Genomic DNA, 25,303 nt, shown 5'->3' with positions numbered 1-25,303 from the left:
AATAAGCATAACCGGAAAGAAGCAAACAACATAGTAAATAAGCAAGCATAATCATTGCATGATGCACAACCAAGTATGATGCATGTCTGGTTTAATAAACATGGCATGGCAAAGTACAACAATCAAATAATACAAATTAAGTGGAGCTCAATATGCAATGAGTTGCATATTGACGAAACACCATATTGATTATTTAGTTCACTATTGTTTATGTACTCAACAATATTAAATGTTGTCAAACATGGAAAGAGGTGAAGCATAAGTAAACTAACTATTTAGACAAGTTTAAATGAGGCCAGAAATAACAAACAACAATTCCAGAAAATCCGCATATGCATATTTCAAATTTGGTACTGTTCCGCCCTAAAGCATATTTTATTGTTGTTAAACAGTAAAATAAAGTGCACCATGTTAATCTATGCATTTTCTACCCCATTTACATATAATGTTTATTTAAAACGGGGCTAAGGTTATTTAGTTATGAAATAAACCATTTTAACATGTCATTATGCAAAATTAATGCAAACAGAAAGTTTAACATTTTAAACATTGATGAAAGTGACATATTGTGAAACTAGATGAAATTCTAGGCATTTTACATATATGAGTCATTTTAATATGATGCACGATTGTTGAGTTTTGATATGCATGAAGTGCAAGGGTTTTTCTGCAAAACAATTTTCCTTGGATAAATAGAAAATTCGCAGACTGTAAAAAAATAGACTCTTAGCCGTATCTGAACAGATCTGGGCTGCACAGGACAGTAGCAGTAGTAGAATCGGGCCAAGCCCAAGTAGGAACAGAGGAGGGCATTGGGGATCTGTTCACCTTGGGCCAAATCAGCCTGAGGTGGCGCTGGGCTGGATCTGGAGGTGCACTGGGCCTTGGCGGCAGAAGGCTGCCCAAGGCGCGGAGGCCACGCGCGGCCGCGGTCAACGGGGATGAGCGGGCGAGCTGCTGCTGCTCGTTTCTGAAGAACATAAACAGTGGCACGTCCATGGCGACGCAGGAGACGACAGCCGGGGGTCCCGACGACGGGGTCGGTGGGAACCGGTGGGAACGGGCGGATCGAGGCGCGTAACGGCGTTCTCCGGTGAGGTGGCATGCGGGCGGAGCTGAAAGAGGCAGCGCATGTTCTCTGTTCAAACGACAGAGAAGGTTTCAGAGAGGGAAAGAAATCGGGGAGGAAATAGGGAGGCCGCGAGGGGGGCTTGCTGACCGACGGCGACGCGTCAGCAGGGTCAGCAGTGCGGGGACTTGGAGCTCGGGGAGGAAACATGGTAATTTGGGCATCCATGGTCGGCTCTTGAGGTGCACTAACTGGAGAAGACGAGGCCAGGCACATCGACGCATGGTGCAGGGAGGGAGGCCGTAGGGGAATGGTGGCGTCTCGGCTCGGAACTTCCCGGATCCGAGCAGGAAGGAGGCAGCAGGCATCGGGGATGGATGGATCCAGCGCGGGGCGAGGACTAGGCGATGTCCGACGGCATGGGACGATGGTCATGGTGTGGTGCTCCTGGAAGGGAACACAGGGAAGAGATAGGTTAGAGCAGAGAGATAAGAAGAACGGGAGGAAGGAGGGCACGAGGAGGCCAAGCCTGTATCCGTAGATGAGGCGCGATGGTCACGGTCAACGACGACGCGAGGCTACGGACTCCAGGCTGCTGCTGCTCGCCGGCAACAACGGGGTCGACGACCAGGTCGGGAAAGGAGGTGGCTGCGGGAGCCTCGGGCGAGGGACTGGAGACTGGTGCCCTGGGATTGGCTCGGTGGGGAAAACAAGGGAGAGGGTGGCGGCGGCTGGTTGGTGGATCGGGCAAGGGGAGATCCCGAGGGGGATTTGGAAGGCGGCGGTGGGCGACGGGACACATCTCTTAGATTTTAGGGTTTTTCCAGATTTAGACTAGGAGTCTCTTATATAAGAAAAGTGGGAGAGTTTAGGGTAGATTCGGACCCTCCGATCAAAATCGGGTGGTTGAGAGACTAGGGAGTCCAATAAATAAAATTAAAATAATTTAGGGATGTTTGGGGATGATCCGGACCCAACGGTGATGACTGAGTGGGTCAGGTTCGGGAAAGTTTTCAGACGCGCACGCGAGGGGTTTGAAAAAAGGCCACGGAGAAGACAAGAGAGAAGAGAGCAGTCCGGTTGATCTGCGAAGGGGTCAACAGAGACAAGGAAGGAGCGGCGACTACAAACGAATGCAGGTTTTTTTAAAAAAAATGACGGCAATAGAGTGCGGATGCAATGCAAAAGATGCGATGCTGAAATGCAACAAACAAATAAACACACATCGGTCACGCAAAACATGGAAGGCATCTGGAGCGTTGGTCTCGGGTCATCACAACACTCCTCCACTTACAAGATATCTCGCACCGAGATCTAGGGATGGCACCGGAGAGAAACGGAAGAAGGAAGAGGTAAAACTAAGTTGCTTTTTTGACAAACGAGTGAACCATGAACCTTGAGAGGTTGAACAAATTGAAAGAAAGAATACAGTAGAGATGAATGATATTGCAAACAGTCTGTTGGGCAAGAGGAACTAGCAATACGACGAGAACCAATAGCTTAAGAAGAAGATAGACTTTGAAACCACTCCGGTTAGGACGAAATAGACAAGGATAAGAATGAAAGAATTTGAACTGCACTCTGGTTGAAAAGAGATGCAAGACTTGATAAGATGAAAAGAACTTGAGAGATGAAAAGAACTTGATAAGCAAGGAAAAGGGCATGGTATTTATAAAACGAGACGATGGGTCGCAGAGAGTAACATCACAATCCCTACAGAACAAATGTAAGAATGGAATCAAAAGAACGGAGAAGAAAACCACATGTTCTACCTAAAATGAATTTAAGAGAGCATCCTTAAAAAGAAGGATTGAACATAGTTGTTGGAAGATCAATACGAAAGGATATGATCCTCGTGGGCTTATGGAGACATCTTATGGAGACATCTTAAAATTATGAGGTGACAACCAACCATTACCAAAATATTGATTAGCTGAGAGGAACGAAGAGATGGAAAAACTTCTTTCACCATGAGAATATAAGGAAACTTGGATCACTGATAAACACCATAATAACAACATTCCTTAGGGAAGGCTTTAAGTGAAATCTATACCATGATAACACCAACGAAGAAATTATTGGGTTGAAAAGATCTCATGAACAAATTGAAAATGATGGGTTTACAATATGTCACCCTTGAAAACTTGTGAATCATGAAACACGAAGGGAAATTATCAGGAATGATATAACAACACCTCAAAAGATAATGTAGAAAGAATTGCATTTCAGAATGCACGATGAAGAATGCTTGATCTCCTCCAACAAGGATGACGAACACTAGAAGAAGGAATGAAATATTTGATGAACCACCATGTAGAGCATTCGTGAGAACTCCGGTAATAAAAGGATGATGAGAAAGAAGTGAAGGATGAAAAGAATAAGATTGAAGCCTTGTAATGATTTAGATGAAGCTTCGTGCCGATAAAACCGAGAGAGCTTGGAACTCCGAAAAGAAAAGATGAAGCATCTCGAACCGAGAATTTACTCATCATGAACAAACGCCGGAAGAATGAATCAATTACTTGGATGAAGCAAGAATAAGAATTATGTTATGCACATCCTTCACCAATTTAAATTGATGACAAGCAACAGATTTGGCATACTACTTATTCTTCTTGAAAATATTGAAAGAGATATAGCCAAACTTGGGAAGGTCTTCAATGAACCACCGGTAGGATTGAAACAACGAATAAATTGATATGATAACCAAGGAAGAGAACTCTTGAACGAACCACCGTAAGCATTTGAAAACCCTTGAAGAAAAAGAACGAATCACCGGTAAGAATTTGAAACGAATGAAAAAAAACTTGAGGGAATTTGATACAAGAGAACGAAGAGATCACGAGCTGACTAGAGAATACTTGAACGATGCACCGGAAGAATGGGGAATGAGAGCTGAAAACTTAGAACAAAGAGAATCTTCAGAGATGATGGCCTTCAGATGATCGAGAAAGGAAAGCAACTCTTGAAATGCTTCGGATGGGTATGAAAAGAATTTCTCGCAACCCGAACAATTATGAGGATGGAACGAAGCTAGAACCATGAATCTTCAAGAGAACGGACCAAGATTCAAGAGAAATTCTTCTTCGGTCTTAAAAATTTGAGAATGACGACGAGAAACACCACCATGAATTGTTGAGGCACTCTGGAATGAAGAATAGAAAGTTTGAACGAAAGATGAAAACAATTTGAAACAATCTTGGAGAAGGCATAAGACTGATGGAAATCCATTCTTACGTCAAACATTGAAAAGAGTTTGAGAATAGCTCCGGAAAAAATTAGAAGAGTCAGGTAAGATCCTGGGAAAAGACCCGTGGGTTAGGGCCTACTCAAAATAAGCACCGTTGAAATGATTTTGAAGAGAGATTGCACTAGTTGAATTAAATGACTTGAATGAGACAATAATCTCCAAATGGCTTGAACGGATTAAGAATGGAAATATGAATCTTCTGAGATATCTATAGCACTCCGGATATGAATAGAGAGAGGTGAATAAATAAGAGAGACTTGGTTAAGATATTGCAACATGATAAAACATGTGAAACAAAAGAAAGGGATATGATTAAGACAAAAGCTTGAATTAAGTCCACCGGAGAAGAAAATAGAATGACGGATGATAAACTTGAAGCTTCCTTAGCATCTTCATGAGAATCATTGGGTAAGAATATTGAAGGAAAATAATGAAGAGACTTCACATGAATAAAATGGATACTTGATTAAGATATCTGAGTCCTTGATGAAAAGGGTGGGAGGGTGGGAAAACAAAGGCAACTTGGGACAGATCAAACAAACACCGTTGCATAGAACTGATAATTGATCTAGCAGAAATTGAAAGCATATGATTAACTTGAAGAGAAGCACACCGGTTGAGAAGGATTGACATGACAATCTCGATGATCAAGAAGGATTAGTACTCCCATAGAAATATGAGAACACCGCTTAGGAAAGCTATGGAATCAACACTTGACATTGAAGCAACTCGAATGCCACAACTCAAAACAAAACAAAACAAAAGGATTTGGCTTGCAGAATAAGCCGGAAACAAACATATGATAGTGATTTCGTCCGAAATTTATGTGGTGGGGCCCACACAACTCGATCGTACAGCACCATCATGTACAAGGCAGTGCACATGACATACGAAGCATCTCCGAGTCAGCATAGCCAAGGACTCTGTCGGATTCAGGGTTCAGGCAAACCCTTGAGGTTCGAACTCTGGGTGCGCACGAAGATCTCTCTCTTCCTAGCCTGCTCTCGCAATGATCTCAAGGCGTAGCTCGCCGAACCCAAGGAACAAGAGACACGAGGGTTTATACTGGTTCGGGTCACCGTTGTGGTGTAATACCCTACTCCAGTGTGGTGTGGTGGATTGCCTCGTAGGCTGAGGATGAATTAGTACAGTGGATGAACAGCCTCCTGAGGAGAAGTGTTCTTGAGCTCGACGAGCTGGTATGTCTGAGGATGGTCCGAATGATCCGTCCCTGCTATGGTGGTGGCTAGCCCTATTTATAGAGGCCCTGGTCCTCTTCCCAAATTTTAGGCAGGAAGGGATCCCACAACAACCAATTTTGAAGGGAGACAACTGGTACAGGTTATCCTAACAAAAGGTGGTCTTCGCCTGCCAAAGGCTCTAGTGGTGATGCAGCTGTGGGCTCCGCGATGACCTCCGTCCTGCCGTCCTGCTGGTCTTGGTCTTGTTGCACCGATATGGAAACCTTTGCCTGATGCCTCGGGATGCCTCGCCTGCGCCTGCTTCTTTAGCACCAAAGAGGAAACTAGCACTCTGCGCCCGCCGGGCCCGCCTGGTTTCGGTCGTCATGGCTCATGTCACGCGAACCTCGCGAGGTGCCCCTCGCCTTGATATCTCCGCTCCTTGGGAGCCAGCCTAGCGAGGCTGCCTCTGAGGAGGTCCTGTGTCGTCCGCCTCGCCAGGCTTGGCCCCTCGCGAGTGATCCGGAGCATCCTACGGTCATCCCCATGGACCTACCATCGCCTCACGAAGTGCCAAGAGGACCCACAACACAAGCACCAGCTAGAGCTCTCGAGACCGAGGTGACTTCTCTCCTTAGTGACATTGCATATGATCCCCTCGAGACATGTCTACTACCTAAGTCCGAGATATTGTGCATGATTAGGTACCAAGAGGACCCTCCCGAAGATGCACGTGAAGACGAACAAACCGCCAAGTTCACGGATGAAGAGGAACGTCGAAAGGGCAAGAAGGCAGCTCCAGGGCCCGGAGATCCGGCCCTGAGCCCGGACATCCGGCCGCTGGAGACTTCGACTACAGCAACATCCAGCCGCCGAGCATCTACAGGCCCCGGACATCCGGCCCCAGCCCGGACATCCGGCTAGGCCCGGAAATCCGGCCTCAAGCCCGGATATCCAGACACCACCAAACCAGAGAGCAGCAAGGCCTCAAGCCCCGGACCCTCCCGAAGATGCACGTGAAGACTTCTCCTACCTACGTTTTAGGGTTAGCATTGGTTTAGCTCATATTTAGAGATAGAACATTGCTCATCCACATCGGATCTACTCCACGAGAGAGACCGCGGCCCCTCTTCGGAGAAGATCCCTTTGGATTCAAGACCTCCTTGCGGAGAAGACCTCAAGACCTCATCATGGAGAAGACCGGCTACCTTTGTATCGTCCTTAGTTGTCCGTGGATCGTGTGATCTCTTATGTACTTGAGGGTCTAGCACATGTGTGACTATTTCTTGTTGGTTTAGTGTTTCTTTCGTGTTTCTCTCATGTTTTCCCTCATTCCCCTCCTCGTGTTCTTGTGTTCTTCGCGGGATCCGCTCCTTTCGTGAAAGATCGGCCGATTAGGGTTCCAGCCTACATCATCTTTGGTATCTAGAGCCACGTCGATCACGATTTCGGAGCCTCTCCGTTGTGTTTGTAGCCTTATTTTTGTTGATTTTGTCCCTAATTCGAAAATTTCCCCACAAAAATAGCCCTATTTTTTTTGTGCTTTGTTGGTGTGATGAAGTTTTGTTGGATTTGATCCGTGGATTTCATGTGTTGTAGGTAGATCTAGCTTTCCATCCACTTTTCCCCAATTTCCATCCACAAATTCCTCCGAATTTTGCCCGGATTTGACCTCTCCACGCGGTGTTCATCACATTCGTCCCCGGATCCAGAGCCCGGACATCCGGCTCGACAGCCCGGACATCTGGCACCCCGGAGATCCGGCCTTCAAGCCCGGAGATCCGGCCCCTGGCAGCAACACTTCCTCTCCACCTCCCGTTTTCGTCCATCTTTTGCCAAATTTTGATCCGGTGCCCACATATACTTCCGCATACCACCACCACCTCCGCATAGCACCACCATCGCCTACCACTTCCAACTTCGACAATTTTGGTCCAATTTTGCTTTGAGAATTTGAGTTGCGGTTCCGTGTCCTACTTATGTTTCGGCTATTTAGGTACGGTTTGACATCAACATCACCGCCGCTCATCTTCGCCACGGACGTGTCACCAACAACGACCACCTCGACTACATCTTGGTATTCGTGCCACCATTTTGACACCATACGCAAGAACGGTAACCTCGCCTTGGTATCAGACATATCACTCTTGCCATTACATTGATAGCCATCATAGCCTTACTCCTTTGCGTCGCTTACCCATCAAGACTAGCCGTTAAGTATTGCCGGCAACGAGACTTGTGCACATTAGTGATCATACTTCCCATAGCATACATACATCATTGTTGCATATCTTGGTATCATCTCTTGTGTCACAAGGTTGTCATCGCATACACAATTGATATCTTGGTTCGTGAAGCATTGCATGAGAAAAGACCTCAAACAACAAAGAGCCAAACAAGCTTTTAAGCAAAAGGGAAAGATAAGCAAAGAGCTTTTAAGCAAGAACCATTGCATCATACAACATTAAGATTGTCATACTAGATCATCTTGGATCATATCATAGAAACACCTTGCATAGAGCATACTTGGGATAGAAGTCCTTGCATTTTTGCTTAGTAGGTTGTGCACAAGTCTTTGTATCCGCCTATGGTGCAATCGTGCTAGCGTCTCTCTAGTGTTGTGCAACAAGAGCATTTTTGTGGATTCCACATTTTGGCTCATCCTTGGTTGCACGACCCCACTTATCTTTTTGCGTGTGTGTTTCCGTGTTCCTTATATTGCTTGGTCTACTTGTTGCATTGCGAACTTGCGAATCTTTTCCAACATTATTGAAGCTCACTAACAATTGCATCAAATTTTGTGCCACCATCCTAACCAAGCTCCACCATAAGCTTTTACTTGTGTAGGTGTGAGAAACCGACAAGAATTGGTACCAATTGTGCTATTTGCTTGTCCACATTGGAGTGATCATTGATCCACTTTCAATTTCGGTCAAGGTACATTTGGTATTCGTTTTTCTCTTTCTACCACTCACACTTTTCTCTTGGAATGATGGATAGGCCAAGTACCTCTACCAACCCACTCTTCATTGAGCACGACGACATGAATTCCTACGTCACCAAGAGCCACCTCTTTGGTGCACAACATGCTCTGCATCAAGATCAACAAGCAATGAGTGAACACATCGACAACCTCGCCGCCGACTTGCGACTCTCCGAGCAACATACAAGGGACTACTTCGACCACAAGCTCGATGATTAGAAGCAAGAGAACGACGCAAGAATGGACGAGATTCGCGCTTTGTTGATCAACCGTTCTTCTTCCACTTCGTCCTCATCTAGATGGAGCCGCTCAAGTCGACACTCTGACTTCACCCTCTCTGGCTCAAGTACACGGACGTCAAACACTCTTCGATGTGTCGCGCGCAACGATCTTCAAGCAAGCCTCAATCCTCTATGTGACACCAACTCTCAAGAGCACTAACAACGTCAAAGCCAAGAGGCTTTTGCACTAGAACGAGAACGGCAATGACAACGCCAACATGAAGAGGAAGAGCGCGCGCGTCTACACCAAGATGCACAAGATGCCGAGGCACAACGCCAAGAACAACAACTCTGTGAAGCTCAAGCACTTTAGGCGCAACAAGCCCTCCAAGATTCAAGTCTAGCCGTAGCCAACCGAGACCGACAAGCTCGTGAACATGAAGAAGCACTTTGCGAAGAAGCTCACGAATGAAGATTTCAAGTTTGCATGCATCGTCAAGTTCCTCCAGTTCCTCCTCGAGCTCGACAAGCTCCTCCACAAGCTCGCCAAGAACATAAACTTCACCAAGAGCATGAAGACAATGGAAATCCTCCACGACAAGAGCAACACGAGCTTCACAATTATCAACAACATGGGCGTTATCATCCCCGACCCCAACACAAAGAAGAGCAATGCTACGACAAGCTAAAGTTCACCATGCCGAAGTTCAATGCAAGCAACGATCCCGAAGAGTACCTATCATGGGCATTCAAGGTCGACAAATCTTCCGTTTTCACAACTATGAAGAAGAGAAGAAGATTGCAATGGCATTCCTTGAGTTCCAAGACTATGTCCTCATTTGGTGGGAACAAGTACTCGAGCGCCGTGAGGCAAGAGGTGAACCACCCATCACTACTTGGGCGCAAATGAAGGATGTCATGAGAGTGCACTTCATGCCAACCTACTACAACCGCGACCTCTTCAAGAAACTCCAACTACTCAAGCAAGGAACCAAGAGCGTTGAAGAGTACTACAAGGAGATGGAGATTGCCATGATAAGAGCCAATGTCACGGAAGATGATGAGCAAACTATGACATGTTTCTTGAATGGATTCAACCATCCTATCAAGAAGATCACCGACTTCCAACCATACTCGAACCTCATCAAGCTCATGCATCAAGCTACAAAGCGGAACGTCAAGTGCAAGACGATTTCAATATGCCAAGTTCTCATCCAAGTCCTACGGCTTCTCCAACAACCAAGCTTCAATGACTCCAGCACCGTCTACCAAGCCTTCTACAAGCAACATTGACAAGTCGAGTTCCAAGAAAGCTTCGTCAACTCCAAGTCATCATACTACAACAAGCAACTTTAAGTCGAGAGCTTCATCATCATCAACTCCAACCAATGAGACCGTCAAGACAAGTTCCTTCAAATGCTTCACATGCGGAGGCCGAGGCCACAAGTCCGATGAGTGCACCAACAAGCAGACCATGATCCTCAATGACGACGACACTTATGACTCAATGAGTGAAGGAGAATTGGATGATCTTAAGCAAGTCGCCATGCACCGGCAAGTGAACGATGAAGAAGAACAAGTCTTTTGCGATGAAGATTCAAGTCCCACTCTCTTTGTCTCCAAGGTCTTGACTCTCCAACATCACCAAGAAGAAGACCAACAATGCCACATCTTTCATACCAAGGCCAGCATCAATGGACGATCTGTCAAGGTCATCATCGATGGAGGGAGTTGTCATAATCTCGCAAGTGAAGAACTTTGCTCCAAGCTCCAATTGCCCAAGATGAAGCACCCACATCCGTACAAAGTTGTAACGCCCCGGACATACCCGCTGGTGGTCGTTACTCCTGGCGGGATCTAGACTGGACCCACAGATCAATACTAGTCTTTTCTGCACACTTTGTCCTCACTCGTGCGCACCTGAGAGCAACTTCTCGGTCGGTCACCCATCCTGAAACTACTCCAAGCTGAGCATGCTTAACTTTGGAGTTCTGTCCGAATGGGCTTCCGGAAAAGAAGGAATTCCTTATTGATATGAGTAGTCTATCATCCCTAATAAGCCAGGCTATCACAAAAGTTCAATGGCTTAGCGACTCCGACACTGTCCAAGTTGAGCATCGAGTACAAGTCTCCTTCAAAATTGGCGCCTACAAAGACACTTTGGAGTGCGACGTCGTTCCAATGACCGTTTGCCACCTTCTCCTTGTACGCCCATGGCAATTTGATAGAGGTGTCATCCACAACGGCCGAACGAACCACTACATCTTCCAGATGAAAGGAAAGGAGTACGTACTTCGCCCATGTCTCCAAGCCAAGTGATGGCCGACAAGCAAGCCACCCATCATGGAGAGAATAGTGAGAGAGTGAGCCACCAAAAAGAGAGTGAGCGCCACAAGCCCAAATCGAGCGCCTCCACGATGAGCGACAATAAGAACTTAGTCCTATTTGCCACCAAAAGTGAGATAAGAGGAGTGTGTGAGAACCCATCTAGTGTCCTACACTATGTCCTTTTGTGCAAGAACAATGAAACACAAGCTAAGACCTCTGACACTCTACCTCTAGTGTTGTCTTCTCTTTTGCGGGAATTTCAAGATGTTTTCCCCAACGAGCTACCTCCGGGACTACCTCCACTACGAGGCATCGAGCACCGCATCGACCTCATCCCCGGAGCAACGCTTCCGAACAAAGCTCCCTACCGCGTCAACCCCGAAGAAACCAAAGAAATACAAAGGCAAGTAAAGCATCTCATAGACCATGGACATGTGCATGAAAGTTTGAGCCCTTGTGTCGTCCCGGTCATTCTTGTGCCAAAACGAGACGGTAGCTTTCGCATGTGCTCTAATTATAGACCTATCAATGCTATCGCCGTTTGCTATAGGTATCCCATTCCACGCCTTGACGATATACTTGATGAACTTAGTGGTGCCACTATCTTTTCAAAATTGATCTTAAGAGTGGTTACTATCAAATCCGCATACAAGAGGGTGATGAATGGAAGACCACTTCCAAAACCAAGTTTGGGATGTATGAGTGGTTAGTCATGCCTATTGGTCTATCGGAAACACCGGGTACTTTTATGCGTCTTATGAATCATGTCTTTCGCCCTTACATTGGTGTGTTTGTTGTGGTCTACTTCGATGATATCCTTGTTTATAGCAAATCTCTTCAAGATCATGTCACCCATATTCGAACCATTTTGCAAACTCTTCAAAAAGAGCATCTCTATGCTAATATGGAGAAATGCCTTTTTGGCATTGATAAGCTTGTTTTCTTGGGTTTTGTTGTATCTTCTAAGGGTGTTCATGTAGATGAGTCCAAGATCAATGCTATTAAGACTTGGCCACAACCAACTAACTTGCAACAAGTGCGTAGCTTTCTTGGCCTTGCGGGTTTCTATCGTCACTTTGTGAAAGATTTTAGCGCCATTGCTTCGCCTTTGCATGCTTTGAGCAAGAAGAATGCACCTTTTGTTTGGGGACCATCCCAAGATACCGCTTTCAATGAGCTTAAGAATTTGCTTACTCATGCTCCCGTGCTTGCATTACCCAACTTTGACAAACCCTTTGAGATTCATTGCGATGCTAGCAGTAATGGCATAGGAGGTGTGTTAATGCAAGAGAAGCGCCCCATAGCTTACTTTAGTGAGAAACTCTCCGGAGCGCAACTCAATTACCCCATATATGACAAAGAGCTATATGCTTTAGTGCGAGTTTTACATGAATGGGAACACTATCTTTGCCCTCATGAATTTATCATTCATACCAATCATGAGACGCTCAAGTACCTTAAAGGTGAAACCAAGTTGAATAAGCGTCATGCTAAATGGAGTGAATTTATTGAGTCTTTTCCTTATGTCATCAAGTACATTAAAGGTAAGGAAAATATTATGGCGAATGCCCTTTCCCGCATATGCATGCTTGTTACTCAACTTGAATTGGATGTCATTGGCTTTGAGCATATAAAAGACTTATATGAGCATGATCCTACTTTTGCTACTCCTTATGCCAAATGTTTGACGCATACATCTTGGGAACGCTATTACATCAAAGATGGATATCTTATGAGAGCTAACAAACTCTACATTCCCGAGTCTTCTCTTCATTTGTTGCTTTTGCAGGAATCTCATGGAGGAGGTTAATGGGACATTTTGGACGCAACAAGACTTTCGCCACGCTCTCCAAGAACTACTATTGGCCCAAGATGTTTCGCAACGTCAACCGCTTCACCAAACGATGCTCTACATGTCGTAAAGCTAAGTCCAAAGCTCAATCCCATGGCCTTTACATGCCTCTCCCAATTCCATATCAACCATGGGAAGATATTAGCATGGATATTGTACTTGGCTTGCCTAGGACTAGAAATGGAAAGGATTCGGTATTTGTCGTTGTGGACCGTTTCTCCAAGATGGCACATTTCATTCCTTGCAACAAGATAGACGATGCTTCACATGTTGCCAACCTCTTTTGTAGGGAAATATTGCGTCTACATGGAGTGCCAATGACAATTGTCTCCGACCGCGACCTGAAGTTCCTAAGCTACTTTTGGAAGACCCTATGCGCCAGGCTCGGAATCAAGCTACTCTTCTCGACGGCTTACCATCCTCAAACCGACGGCCAAACAGAGGTGACCAACCGCACACTCTCCGCTCTACTTCGAGTGCTAATCAAGAAGAACATCAAGGAGTGGGAGGAGTGTCTACCTATCGCCGAGTTCGCCTACAACCGCGCAAGACACTCAACAACCAGCAAGTCCCCCTTCGAGGTCGTCTACAGATTCAACCCTTTGTCCCCGTTGGACATTCTCCCTCTACCACTACAAGAGTGCATCAATATGGACACAAGTGCATGCATGACACATCTCAAGAAGGTGCATGAAGATATAAGGCAAACGATCGAGCGCCAAGTACAATGACTTGCGACCAAGCGCAACATCAACAAGCACCCCATGGTATTCAACATTGGAGATCTTGTATGGCTACACCTTCGCAAGGACCGCTTCCCCAACGAATGCAAGTCCAAAATTCGACCACGAGCGGATGGACCCTTCAAGGTGCTTGAACGCTACAACAACAACGCCTACAAGATCGACCTCCCGCGCGACAAGTACTCCGTGAGCAACATCTTCAACGTCAAAGATCTCTCGCCCTACCATGGTGATGAGGATTTCGATCTGAGGTCGGATCTTCCCCAAGGGAGGGGAGATGATGCGGAGCATCCTACGGTCATTCCCATGGACCTACCATCGCCTCACGAAGTGCCAAGAGGACCCACAACACAAGCACCAGCTAGAGCTCTCGAGACCGAGGTGACTTCTCTCCTTAGTGACATTGCATATGATCCCCTCGAGACATGTCTACTACCTAAGTCCGAGATATTGTGCATGATTAGGTACCAAGAGGACCCTCCCGAAGATGCACGTGAAGACGAACAAACCGCCAAGTTCACGGATGAAGAGGAACGTCGAAAGGGCAAGAAGGCAGCTCCAGGGCCCGGAGATCCGGCCCTGAGCCCGGACATCCGGCCGCTGGAGACTTCGACTACAGCAACATCCAGCCGCCGAGCATCTACAGGCCCCGGACATCCGGCCCCAGCCCGGACATCCGGCTAGGCCCGGAAATCCGGCCTCAAGCCCGGATATCCAGACACCACCAAACCAGAGAGCAGCAAGGCCAGCGCCTCCAGCGCCTCCAGCCCGGACATCCAGCCACCCCAGCCCGGACATCCGGCCCTCCGCGAACGCCCGGACATCCGGCCCGACGCCTGAATGTCCGGCCTCCCCTATCTGCGCACGGTGTAAGGGCCTGAGGCCCGTGTACCCCTTCGCCCACCTAGACTATATATACTCTTGTCCTACCTACGTTTAAGGTTAGCATTGGTTTAGCTCATATTTAGAGATAGAGCATTGCTCATCCACATTGGATCTACTCCACGAGAGAGACCGCGATCCCTCTTCGGAGAAGATCCCTTTGGATTCAAGACCTCCTTGCGGAGAAGACCTCAAGACCTCGTCACGGAGAAGACCGGCTACCTTTGTATCATCCTTAGTTGTCCGTGGATCGTGTGATCTCTTATATACTCGAGGATCTAGCACATGTGTGACTATTTCTTGTTGGTTTAGTGTTTCTTTCGTGTTTCTCTCGTGTTTTCCCTCGTTCCCCTCCTCATGTTCTTGTGATCTTCGCGGGATCCGCTCCTTTCGTGAAAGATCGGCCGATTAGGGTTCCACCCTACATCATCTTGGTATCTAGAGCCACGTTGATCACGATTTCAGAGCCTCCCCATTGTGTTTCTAGCCTTATTTTTGTTGATTTTGTCCCTAATTCGAAAATGTCCCCACAAAAATAGCCCTAATTGTTTTTTGTGATTTGTTGGTGTGATGAAGTTTTGTTGGATTTGATCCGCGGATGTCGTGTGTTGCAGGTAGATCTAGCTTTCCATCCACTTTTCCCCAATTTCCATCCACAAATTCCTCCGAATTTTGCCCGGATTTGACCTCTCCACGCGGTGTTCATCATGTTCGTCCCCGGATCCAGAGCCCGGACATCCGGCCCGACAGCCTGGACATCCGGCACCCCGGACATCTGGCCTCCCCTGTCTGCGCATGGTGTAAGGGCCCGAGGCCCGTGTACCCCTTCGCCCACCTAGACTATATATACTCTTCTCCTACCTATGTTTTAGGGTTAGCATTGGTTTAGCTCATATTTAGAGATAGAGCATTGCTCATCCACATCGGATCTACTCCACGAGAGAGACCGCGGCCCCTCTTCGGAGAAGATCCCTTTGGATTCAAGACCTCCTTGTGGAGAAGACTGGCTACCTTTGTATCGTCCTTAGTTGTCCGTGGATCGCATGATCTCTTATGTACTCAAGGATCTAGCACATGTGTGACTATTTCTTGTTGGTTTAGTGTTTATTTCGTGTTTCTCTCGTGTTTTCCCTCGTTCCCCTCCTCGTGTTCTTGTGTTCTTCGCGGGATCTGCTCCTTTCGTGAAAGATCGGCCGATTGGGGTTCCACCCTACATCAGCGAGGGTCTTGAGTGGTTGCTGGTGGAGATGGGCCGTACCGGGCCGCCGGTATAGCCACGCCATGGGCCGTAGGCAGGCAAGTCTGGGTACCCACATTCCCAGGACGCCGATAGTAGCCCCCGGGCCCAAGGCGTGCTCGGACTTGGTTTCGAGGCGAAGCCAAAGGGCAAGTGCGGAGTACCGCGGGCCCCAACCGCCTGCGGCCTTGATTGACGCGTGGCGATTGACAGGACGTGGGCATCTCCGCTTCCCCACGCTGCCTCGGGAACTATTCGGCTTGACGTGTCCCTGCTGCATGCAGAAAAAAACCATCATTACCTTAGATCGTGGAGGCCGGCGGTTTGCCTCCCTCTGGATATAAATGAGAGGGGCGGAGCCCCCGTCACTCATCTGCTTCACCACTTCGCCCGCTTCTTCCTCCTCTTTGCTCCATCGCCTTGCAGCGACACTCATGGCGCTGACAAAAGAGGCTCTCGGCCGCAGAGAAGGGGAATGCTCGCCAGGAGGGTCCCGTCTTGCCACCGCCTAAGAGGGGCGTGGTCGCCCCCGCAAGCATGTCGCAACCCCTGCTGTGGTCCCTCGTGGGCGCAGGCGAACTTCCTCGGGGTCCGGCGCCGTCCCTGGCGGTCGCGACGGTGTCCCTCCGCGTGGCGGGAGCTGCCCGAGACACGGCAGTACCGCCCACGAAGGGAGGCGCGCTATGGTCGTTTGGCCTCCTCGGCCGCGCTTCCACTCGTCAGAGGTGCTACCGGAGTTCGTCGTGTGGTCAGAGAACCCAGCCGGCACCTGGCTTCAACTTCCACGCTCCTTTGCCGGCGAGCTGCTGGCCATGGGTCCTGGCGGCCTCTAGCTGCAGGCCGACGGTTGCTGTAGCAAGGCTTCGTGGGTCACGGTGGAGGTATCCATCAAGGGAAACGTAGCCCTTGCCCGCGGCTGGCAGACGTTTGCCCGCGCACGCGGTCTGAGCAAGCGGTTGATGACCCACAAGTATAGGGGATCTATCGTAGTCCTTTCGATAAGTAAGAGTGTCGAACCCAATGAGGAGCAGAAGGAAATGATAAGCGGTTTCCAGCAAGGTATTCTCTGCAAGTACTGAAATAAGTGGTAATAGATAGTTTTGTGATAGGATAATTTGTAACGAGCAACAAGTAACAAAAGTGAATAAAGTGCAGCAAGGTGGCCCAATCCTTTTTGTAGAAAAGGACAAGCCTGGACAAACTCTTATATAGAGAAAAGCGCTCCCGAGGACACATGGGAATATCGTCAAGCTAGTTTTCATCATGTTCATATGATTCGCGTTCGGTACTTTGATAATATAATCTGATATGTGGGTGGACCGGTGCTTGGGTGCTGTCCTTACTTGGACAAGCATCCCACTTATGATTAACCTCTATTGCAAGCATCCGCAACTACAATAAAAGTATTAAGGTAAACCTAACCATAGCATGAAACATATGGATCCAAATCAGCCCCTTACGAAGCAACGCATAAACTAGGGTTTAAGCTTCTGTCACTCTAGCAACCCATCATCTACTTATTACTTCCCAATGCCTTCCTCTAGGCCCAAATAATGGTGAAGTGTTACGTAATCGACGTTCACATAACACCACTATAGGAGAGACAACATAAATCTCATCAAAATATTGAACGAATACCAAATTCACATGACTACTAATAGCAAGACTTCTCCCATGTCCTCAGGAACAAACGTAACTACTCACAAAGCATATTCATCTCCATAATCAGAGGGGTATTAATATGCATATATGATCTGAACATATGATCTTCCACCAATTAAACCAACTAGCATCAACTACAAGGAGTAATTAACACTACTAGCAACCCACATGTACCAATCCCGGACTTGGAGACAAGAATTGGATACAAGAGATGAACTAGGGTTTTGAGAGGAGATGGTGCTGGTGAAGATGTTGATGGAGATTGCCCTCTCCCGATGAGAGGAGCGTTGGTGATGACGATGGCGATGATTTCCCCCTCCCGAAGGGAAGTTTCCCCGGCAGAACAGCTCCACCAGAGCCCTAGATTGGTTCCGCCAAGGTTCCGCCTCGTGGCGGCGGAGTTTCGTCCGAGAAGATGGATTATGATTTTTTCCTCATCGAAAGACTTCATATAGCAGAAGATGGCCATCAGAGGGCCACCAGGGGGCCCACGAGGTAGGGGGGCGCGCCCCCACCCTCGTGGGCAGGGTGTGGCCTCCCTGGTGAACTTCTTGCGCTCAGTATTTTTTATATATTCTGAAATTGACTTCCGTGAAGTTTTAGGACTTTTGGAGCTATGCAGAATAGGTCTCTAATATTTGCTCCTTTTCCAGCCCAGAATCCCAGCTGCCGGCATTCTCCCTCTTTATGTAAACCTTGTAAAATAAGAGAGAATAGGCACAAGTATTGTGACATAATGTGTAATAACAGCCCATAATGCAATAAATATTGATATAAAAGCATGATGCAAAATGGACGTATCAACTCCCCAAAGCTTAGACCTCGCTTGTCCTCAAGCAAAAGCCGAAATCGAAAAATATGTCCACATGTTTAGAGATAGAGGTGTCGATAAAAGTAAAATACGGACATGAGGGCATCATGATCATTCTTAGAACATCAACTTATGTAATTCTTGTCATATGATTTCTTATGCTAGAGTAATAATTCAATCACAATTTCAAGTATGAATCATAAACTTCATTGAAAACTAACAAACTATAATCTCAGTCATTGGAGCAATTGCAATTTATCATAACATAGGAAAGAGTCAATATCAGAGCTTTTCAGCAAGTCCACATACTCAACTATCATATAGTCTTTCACAATTGCTGACACTCATGCAATACTTATGGCATGGAGTTTTAATCGGACACAGAGAAAGATAGGGGCTTATAGTTTTGCCTCCCAATGTTTTACCTCAAGGGTAATGTCAACAATAATAGTTCATGAAAACTCACATCTGATTAGCCATATATACCAGGATCTTTCCAACATACTGTGCTTGCCAAAGGATAAAATGTAAAAAGGAAGGGTGACGATCACCATGACTCTTATGCAAGGTAGGAGATAAAAAGTAAAAGATAGGCCCTTCGCAGAGGGGAGCAGAGGTTGTCATGCGCTTTTATGGTTGGATGCACAAAATCTTAATGCGAAAGAACATCACTCTATACTGCCACTTGTGATATGGACCTTTATTATGCAGTCTGTCGCTTTTATATCTTCCATATCACACGATTGTATAAAGTTTATTTTCTCCCACACTAATAAGTCATACATATTTAGAGAGCAATTTTTTTTGCTTTGCACCGATGACAACTTACTTGGAGGATCTTACTCAATCTATAGGTAGGTATGGTGGACTCTCATGGCAAAACTGGTTTAAGGATATTTGGAAGCACAAGTAGTATCTCTACTTAGTGCGATGAATTTGGCTAGCATGAGGGCGAAAGACAAGCTCAACCATGTTGGATGATCCATGACAATATAATTTATCTCAGATGTAAGAAAACATAACCCATTATGTTGTCTTCCTTGTCCAACGTCAACTCTTTAGCATGTCATATTTTAATGAGTGCTCACAGTCATAAAAGATGTCCAAGATAGTATATTTATATGTGAAGACCTCTCTTTGTTTATTACTTCCTATTAATTGCAACGATGACCAAAACTATGTTTGTCAACTCTCAACAACTTTTATTCATCATACCTTTTTCTAGGTGAGCTCATTACTCTCCATAAAGATCCATATGATCTCTTTTGTTTCTTTTTATTTCTTTCTCTTTTCTTTTATTCACTTAGGATCATGGCAAAATAATCAAGCCCCTGACTCAAAACTAATCTTTATTATATAGCTCACGGACTCGATTACATAGAAGGATCATAAATCAAAACTCACAACTAGATCATACTAAGAACTTTTATTCTACTAGATCAAGATATTACCAAAAGGATCGAACTAAGAAAAACGGTAAAGATAAAAGTGATGGTGATACGATACCGGGGCACTCCCCCAAGCTTGGCAGTTGCCAAGGGGAGTGCCTATACCAGATGCTCAGTTCTTCTTTGTTGGTGGAGAAGGTGATGGTTTTGTTGATGGTGTAGGCTTCTTCCTTAATTTGTGCTTGAGGACAAAATTTTGGTCCCTTAGGTCCTCGATCTCCTGCTCCAGGCTCAGTATCTTTTTGCATAGTTCCTGTTTGTTTTCCCGCAAGAGGCGAAAAGGGATAAACTCGATCTTAGGTTTCTTTACTCTATCAGGGATGCTTGACTTTTTGAACTCCACATGACGGTCACCAGGTTGAGGTAGTGGGACTTCATCTTCATCTGAGCTCGTCTCCTCCTTCCCCTTAAGTTCATAGTCCTCTTCTTCTTCTTCCGTAGTCCAACCACAATGCTCCACATCCCCATAGACTTTAGGATCTGCAAGGTAATCAGCCACATAGCTTTCTCCTTCCAAATCCTGGGACGACATGTTGCTCAAATCTGCAGCAGAACAGCTTGAAACAAAGACAGGGGATATTTGCGTGATACGGGAGTCAAAACCTCCGGGAGATTATATAATGAATTTTTACCGACCAAAATACGTGTCGTGTAAGAAAACGGAGTCCGGAGAGCACACAAGGTGCCCACGAGGTAGGGGGGCACGCCCAGGGGGGTAGGGCGTGCCCTCCACCCTCGTGGAGGCCTCGTGTCCTCACGGACCGCTACTTATTTTTCTAAATATTCCAAAATGGAGAAATATTGCCTTAAAAACTGTTTTGGAGTCGGTTTACTTACCGTAACCACATACCTATTCCTTTTCGGAGTCTGAAACGTTCTGGAAAGTGTCCCTTATGTATTCCTCCGGGGTTACGGTTTCAATAACATTGGTTTCAATATTTATAGGATTACCTGAGATATAGTGTTTAATTCTTTGACCGTTCACCACCTTCGGATTTGTGCCTTCGAAGTTGTTGATTTTTATGGCACCGGAACGATAGACCTCCTCGATAACGTAAGGACCTTCCCATTTAGAGAGAAGTTTTCCTGCAAAAAATCTTAAATGAGAGTTGTATAGCAATATATAATCACCTACATTAAACTCACGCTTTTGTATTCTTTTGTCATGCTATCTTTTAACTTTTTCTTTAAACAACTTGGCATTTTCATAGGCTTGGGTTCTCCATTCATCGAGTGAGCTAATATCAAATAACCTCTTCTCACCGGGAAGTTTAAAATCATAATTGAGCTCTTTAATAGCCCAATATGCCTTGTGTTCTAGTTCGAGAGGTAAGTGACATGCTTTTCCATATACCATTTTATACGGAGACATACCCATTGGATTTTTATATGCAGTTATATAGGCCCATAATGCATCATCAAGTTTCTTGGACCAATTCTTTCTAGACCTGTTGACAGTATTTTGCAAAATTAATTTGAGCTCTCTATTACTTAATTCTACTTGACCACTAGACTGTCGGTGATAAGGAGATGCAATTCTATGATTAACATCATATTTAGCAAGCATTTTACGGAAAGCACTATGAATAAAATGTGAACCACCATTAGTCATTAAATATCTAGGGACTCCAAATCTTGGAAAAATAACTTCTTTAAGCATTTTAATAGAAGTGTTATGATCAACACTACTAGTTGGAATAGCTTCTACCCACTTAGTAACGTAATCAACAACAACTAAAATATGTGTATAACCATTAGAGGCAGGAAAAGGTCCCATATAGTCAAAGCCCCAAACATCAAATGGTTCAATAACGAGTGAATAGTTCATAGGAATTTCTTGACGTCTACTAATATTACCAATTCTTTGACATTCATCACAAGATAAGACAAACTTACGTGCATCTTTGAAGAGAGTAGGCCAATAAAAACCAGATTGCAATACCTTATGTGCAGTTCTATCTCCAGCATGGTGTCCTCCATAAGCTTCGGAGTGACACTTGTGTAGGATCTGTTCCTGTTCATGCTCAGGTACAAAACGTCTAATAACACCATCTACTCCTTTATAAAGATGTGGGTCGTCAAGTAATGTCTCAAATCATAGAAGAACTTTTTCTTTTGCTGGTATGTGAAACTAGGTGGTATGAATTTGGCAACAATGTAATTAGCACAATCAGCATACCATGGAGCAGTATGAGAAGCATTTATGACATTTAATTGCTCATCAGGAAAGCTATCATCAATAGGTAGTGGGTCATCAAGCACATTTTCTAACCTAGACAAGTTGTCTGCAACGGGGTTCTCAGCTCCTTTTCTATCAACAATATGTAAATCAAATTCTTTTAGCAAGAGAACCCATCTAATAAGTCTAGATTTAGCATCTTTCTTTTCCATAAGATATTTAATAGCAGCATGATCAGTATGAATAGTTACTTTAGAATCAACAATATACGGTCTGAACTTATCACAAGCAAATACAACTGCTAAGAATTCTTTTTCATTAGTAGCATAATTTCTTTGAGCATTGTCTAGGGTTTTACTAGCATATTGAATAACATTTAATTTCTTATCAACTCTTTGCCCTAGAACATCACCTACAGCATAATCACTAGCATCACACATAATTTCAAAGGGTAAATTCCAATAAGGTGGCTGAACAATAGGTGCAGAGATCAATGCTTTCTTAAGTATTTCAAATGCTTCTACACAATCATCATCAAAGACAAATGGTATATCTTTTTGTAATAGATTAGTCAGAGGCCGAGAAATTTTTGAGAAGTCCTTAATGAACCTCCTATAAAATCCGGCGTGACCAAGGAAACTTCGTATACCTTTGATGTCCTTGGGGCATGGCATATTTTCAATAGCATCAACCTTGGCTTTATCAACTTCAATACCTCTTTCAGAAACTTTATGCCCCAAGACAATACCTTCATTAACTATAAAGTGGCACTTTTACCAATTCAAGACAAGATTAGTTTCTTCACATCTCTGCAAAACTCAATCAAGGTTGCTCAAGCAATCATCAAAATAAGATCCATAGACGGAGAAATCATCCATGAAAACCTCACAAATCTTTTCACAAAAGTCAGAGAATATAGCCATCATGCATCTTTGAAAGGTAGCAGGTGCATTACATAAACCAAAAGGCATACGTCTATAAGCAAAAGTACCAAAAGGGCAAGTAAATGTAGTCTTTGATTGATCCTTGGCTGACACATGTATTTGAGAGAAACCAGAATAACCATCTAGAAAGCAAAAATGTGTATGTTTGGATAGTCTTTCTAGTATTTGATCGATAAAAGGTAAGGGGTAATGATCCTTTTTAGTGGCCTTATTTAATTTGCGGAAATCAATTACCATCCTATAACCTGTAATAATTCTGTGAGGAATCAATTCATCTTTATCATTAGGAACGACAGTAATACCTCCCTTCTTAGGGACACAATGGACATGACTTACCCACTGACTATGAGCAACGGGATAGATTATACCTGCCTCAAGGAGCATTAGTATTTCTTTTCTTACCACTTCTTTCATTTTAGGATTTAGCCATCGTTGATGATCACGAACTGGTTTAGCATCTTCTTCCAAATTTATTTTATGTTGACATAGAGTGGGACTAATGCCCGTAAGATCATCAAGAGTATACCCAATAGCAGCATGGTGCTTCTTCAGAGTTTTCAATAATCTCTCTTCCTCATGCTCTGAAAGGTTATCACTAATAATAACAAGATGTATCTTTTTCTCATCAAGATAAGCATATTTAAGAGTATCAGGCAACGGTTTAAGCTCAAACACTGGATCACCCTTGGGTGGAGGAGGATCCCCTAGGATTTCGACAGGCAAATTGTGTTTCAGAATAGGTTCCTGTTTAAAGAGTACTTCATCTATTTCCCTTCTTTCATTCATAAACATATCATTTTCATGGTCTAGCAAATATTGTTCTAAAGGATCACTAGGAGGTACGGCAATAGAAGCAAGACCAATATTTTCATCCTTACTAGGTAATTCTTCTTCATGGTGTTGTCTACTAAATTTAGAAAAATTAAATTCATGAGACATATCATCTAAACCGATAGTAACAACATCCTTTTTGCAATCTATCTTAGCATTAACAGTGTTTAAGAAGGGTCTACCAAATATAATGGGACAAAAGCTATCTTGTGGGGAACCAAGAACAAGAAAATCAGCAGGATATATAGTTTTCCCACACAAGACTTCAACATCACTAACAATTCCCATTGGTGAAATAGTATCTCTATTGGCAAGTTTAATTGTGACATCAATATCTTCTAACTCAACAGGTGCAATATCATGCATAATTTCTCTATATAGGCCAATAGGTATTGCACTAGCACTGGCACCCATATCACATAGGCCATGATAACAATGATCTCCTATTTTAACAGAAATAACAGGCATGCCTACCACAAGTCTAGGTTTATCTTTAGCACAAGGTTTAGCAATTCTAGCAGTTTCATCATAGAAATAAATAACATGCCCATCAATATTATCAGACAAGAGAGATTTAACAATAGCAGTATTAGGTTCAACTTTAATTTGCTCAGGAGGTGCATAAGTTTTAATATTGCTTTTACGAACCACAGTTGAAACTTTAGCACGATCCTTTATCCTAACAGGGAAAGGTGGTTTCTCAACATAAGAAGTAGGAAAAATAGGATCATTATAAGTGATAGTCTTTTCTTCAACTTTAATAGGTGAAGCTACTTTTACTTCTATGGGAGGATGATATTTAAACCACTTCTCCTTGGGGAGATCAACATAAGTAGCAAAAGATTCATAGAAGGAAGCTACTATTTCAGAGTCAAGTCCATATTTAGTGCTAAATTTACGGAAAACATCGGTATCCATAGAAGATTTAACACAATCAAACTTAGGTGTCGTACCTGACTCCTTACCTTTGTCGAGGTCCCAATCTTCAGAGTTGCATTTAATTCTTTCCAATAAATCCCATTTGAATTCAATAGTCTTCGTCATAAAAGAGCCAGCACAAGAAGTATCGAGCATGGTGTGATTGTTATCAGAAAGCCGAGCATATAAATTTTGAATAATCATTTCTCTTGAGAGCTCATGATTGGGGCATGAATATAACATTGATTTAAGCCTCCCCGAGGTTGAGCGATGCTTTCTCCTTCGCGAGGCCAAAAATTATATATATAATTGCGATCACGATGAACAAGATGCATAGGATAAAACTTCTGATGAAATTCCAATTTCAATCGTTTGTAGTTCCATGAACGCGTATCATCACATAGCCTATACCATGTCAATGCATCTTCCTTCAAAGATAAAGGGAAGACCTTCTTGTTAACAACATCTCCAGGTACACCTGCAAGCTTAAATAATCCACAAACTTCATCAACATATATTAGGTGCTCATCAGGATGCATTGTTCCGTCTCCTGCAAAAGGATCAGCTAGCAGTTTCATTTTCAGTAGGTTCAGTAGGTTGAGGAGCAACTCTTTGCTCTACTGGTCGGGGTGAAGATACCCCGAACAAGCCCCTCAGAGGATTACTTTCCATAGTAACAAGTGACAATAAATTTCAGCACACTATATAAATTTTTCTTACCAAATTCCACCTACCAAAGGTGCTTCACTCCCCGGCAACGGCGC

The 25,303-nt window shown here is 44.6% G+C and overlaps 1 protein-coding gene across 1 annotated transcript; it reads right to left on the bottom strand.

Annotated features, from left to right (window-relative positions):
• Window positions 1-210: 210 nt before the first annotated feature.
• LOC125523147 lies at window positions 211-1,861 on the bottom strand. The gene is made up of 2 exons (XM_048688205.1): window positions 1,220-1,861; window positions 211-1,138 (listed from the first exon to the last, which is right to left on the bottom strand). Exons 1-2 carry the CDS (start codon window positions 1,435-1,437, stop codon window positions 727-729), a joined length of 630 nt encoding a protein of 209 aa, XP_048544162.1. The 5' UTR covers window positions 1,438-1,861; the 3' UTR covers window positions 211-726.
• Window positions 1,862-25,303: the final 23,442 nt, after the last annotated feature.

Source organism: Triticum urartu, chromosome 7 (genome assembly GCF_003073215.2).
Source record: "Triticum urartu cultivar G1812 chromosome 7, Tu2.1, whole genome shotgun sequence".
Taxonomy (NCBI): domain Eukaryota; kingdom Viridiplantae; phylum Streptophyta; class Magnoliopsida; order Poales; family Poaceae; genus Triticum; species Triticum urartu.
Note: the sequence above shows the minus strand (reverse complement) of the source record. Positions and strands in the feature narration are given on the sequence as shown.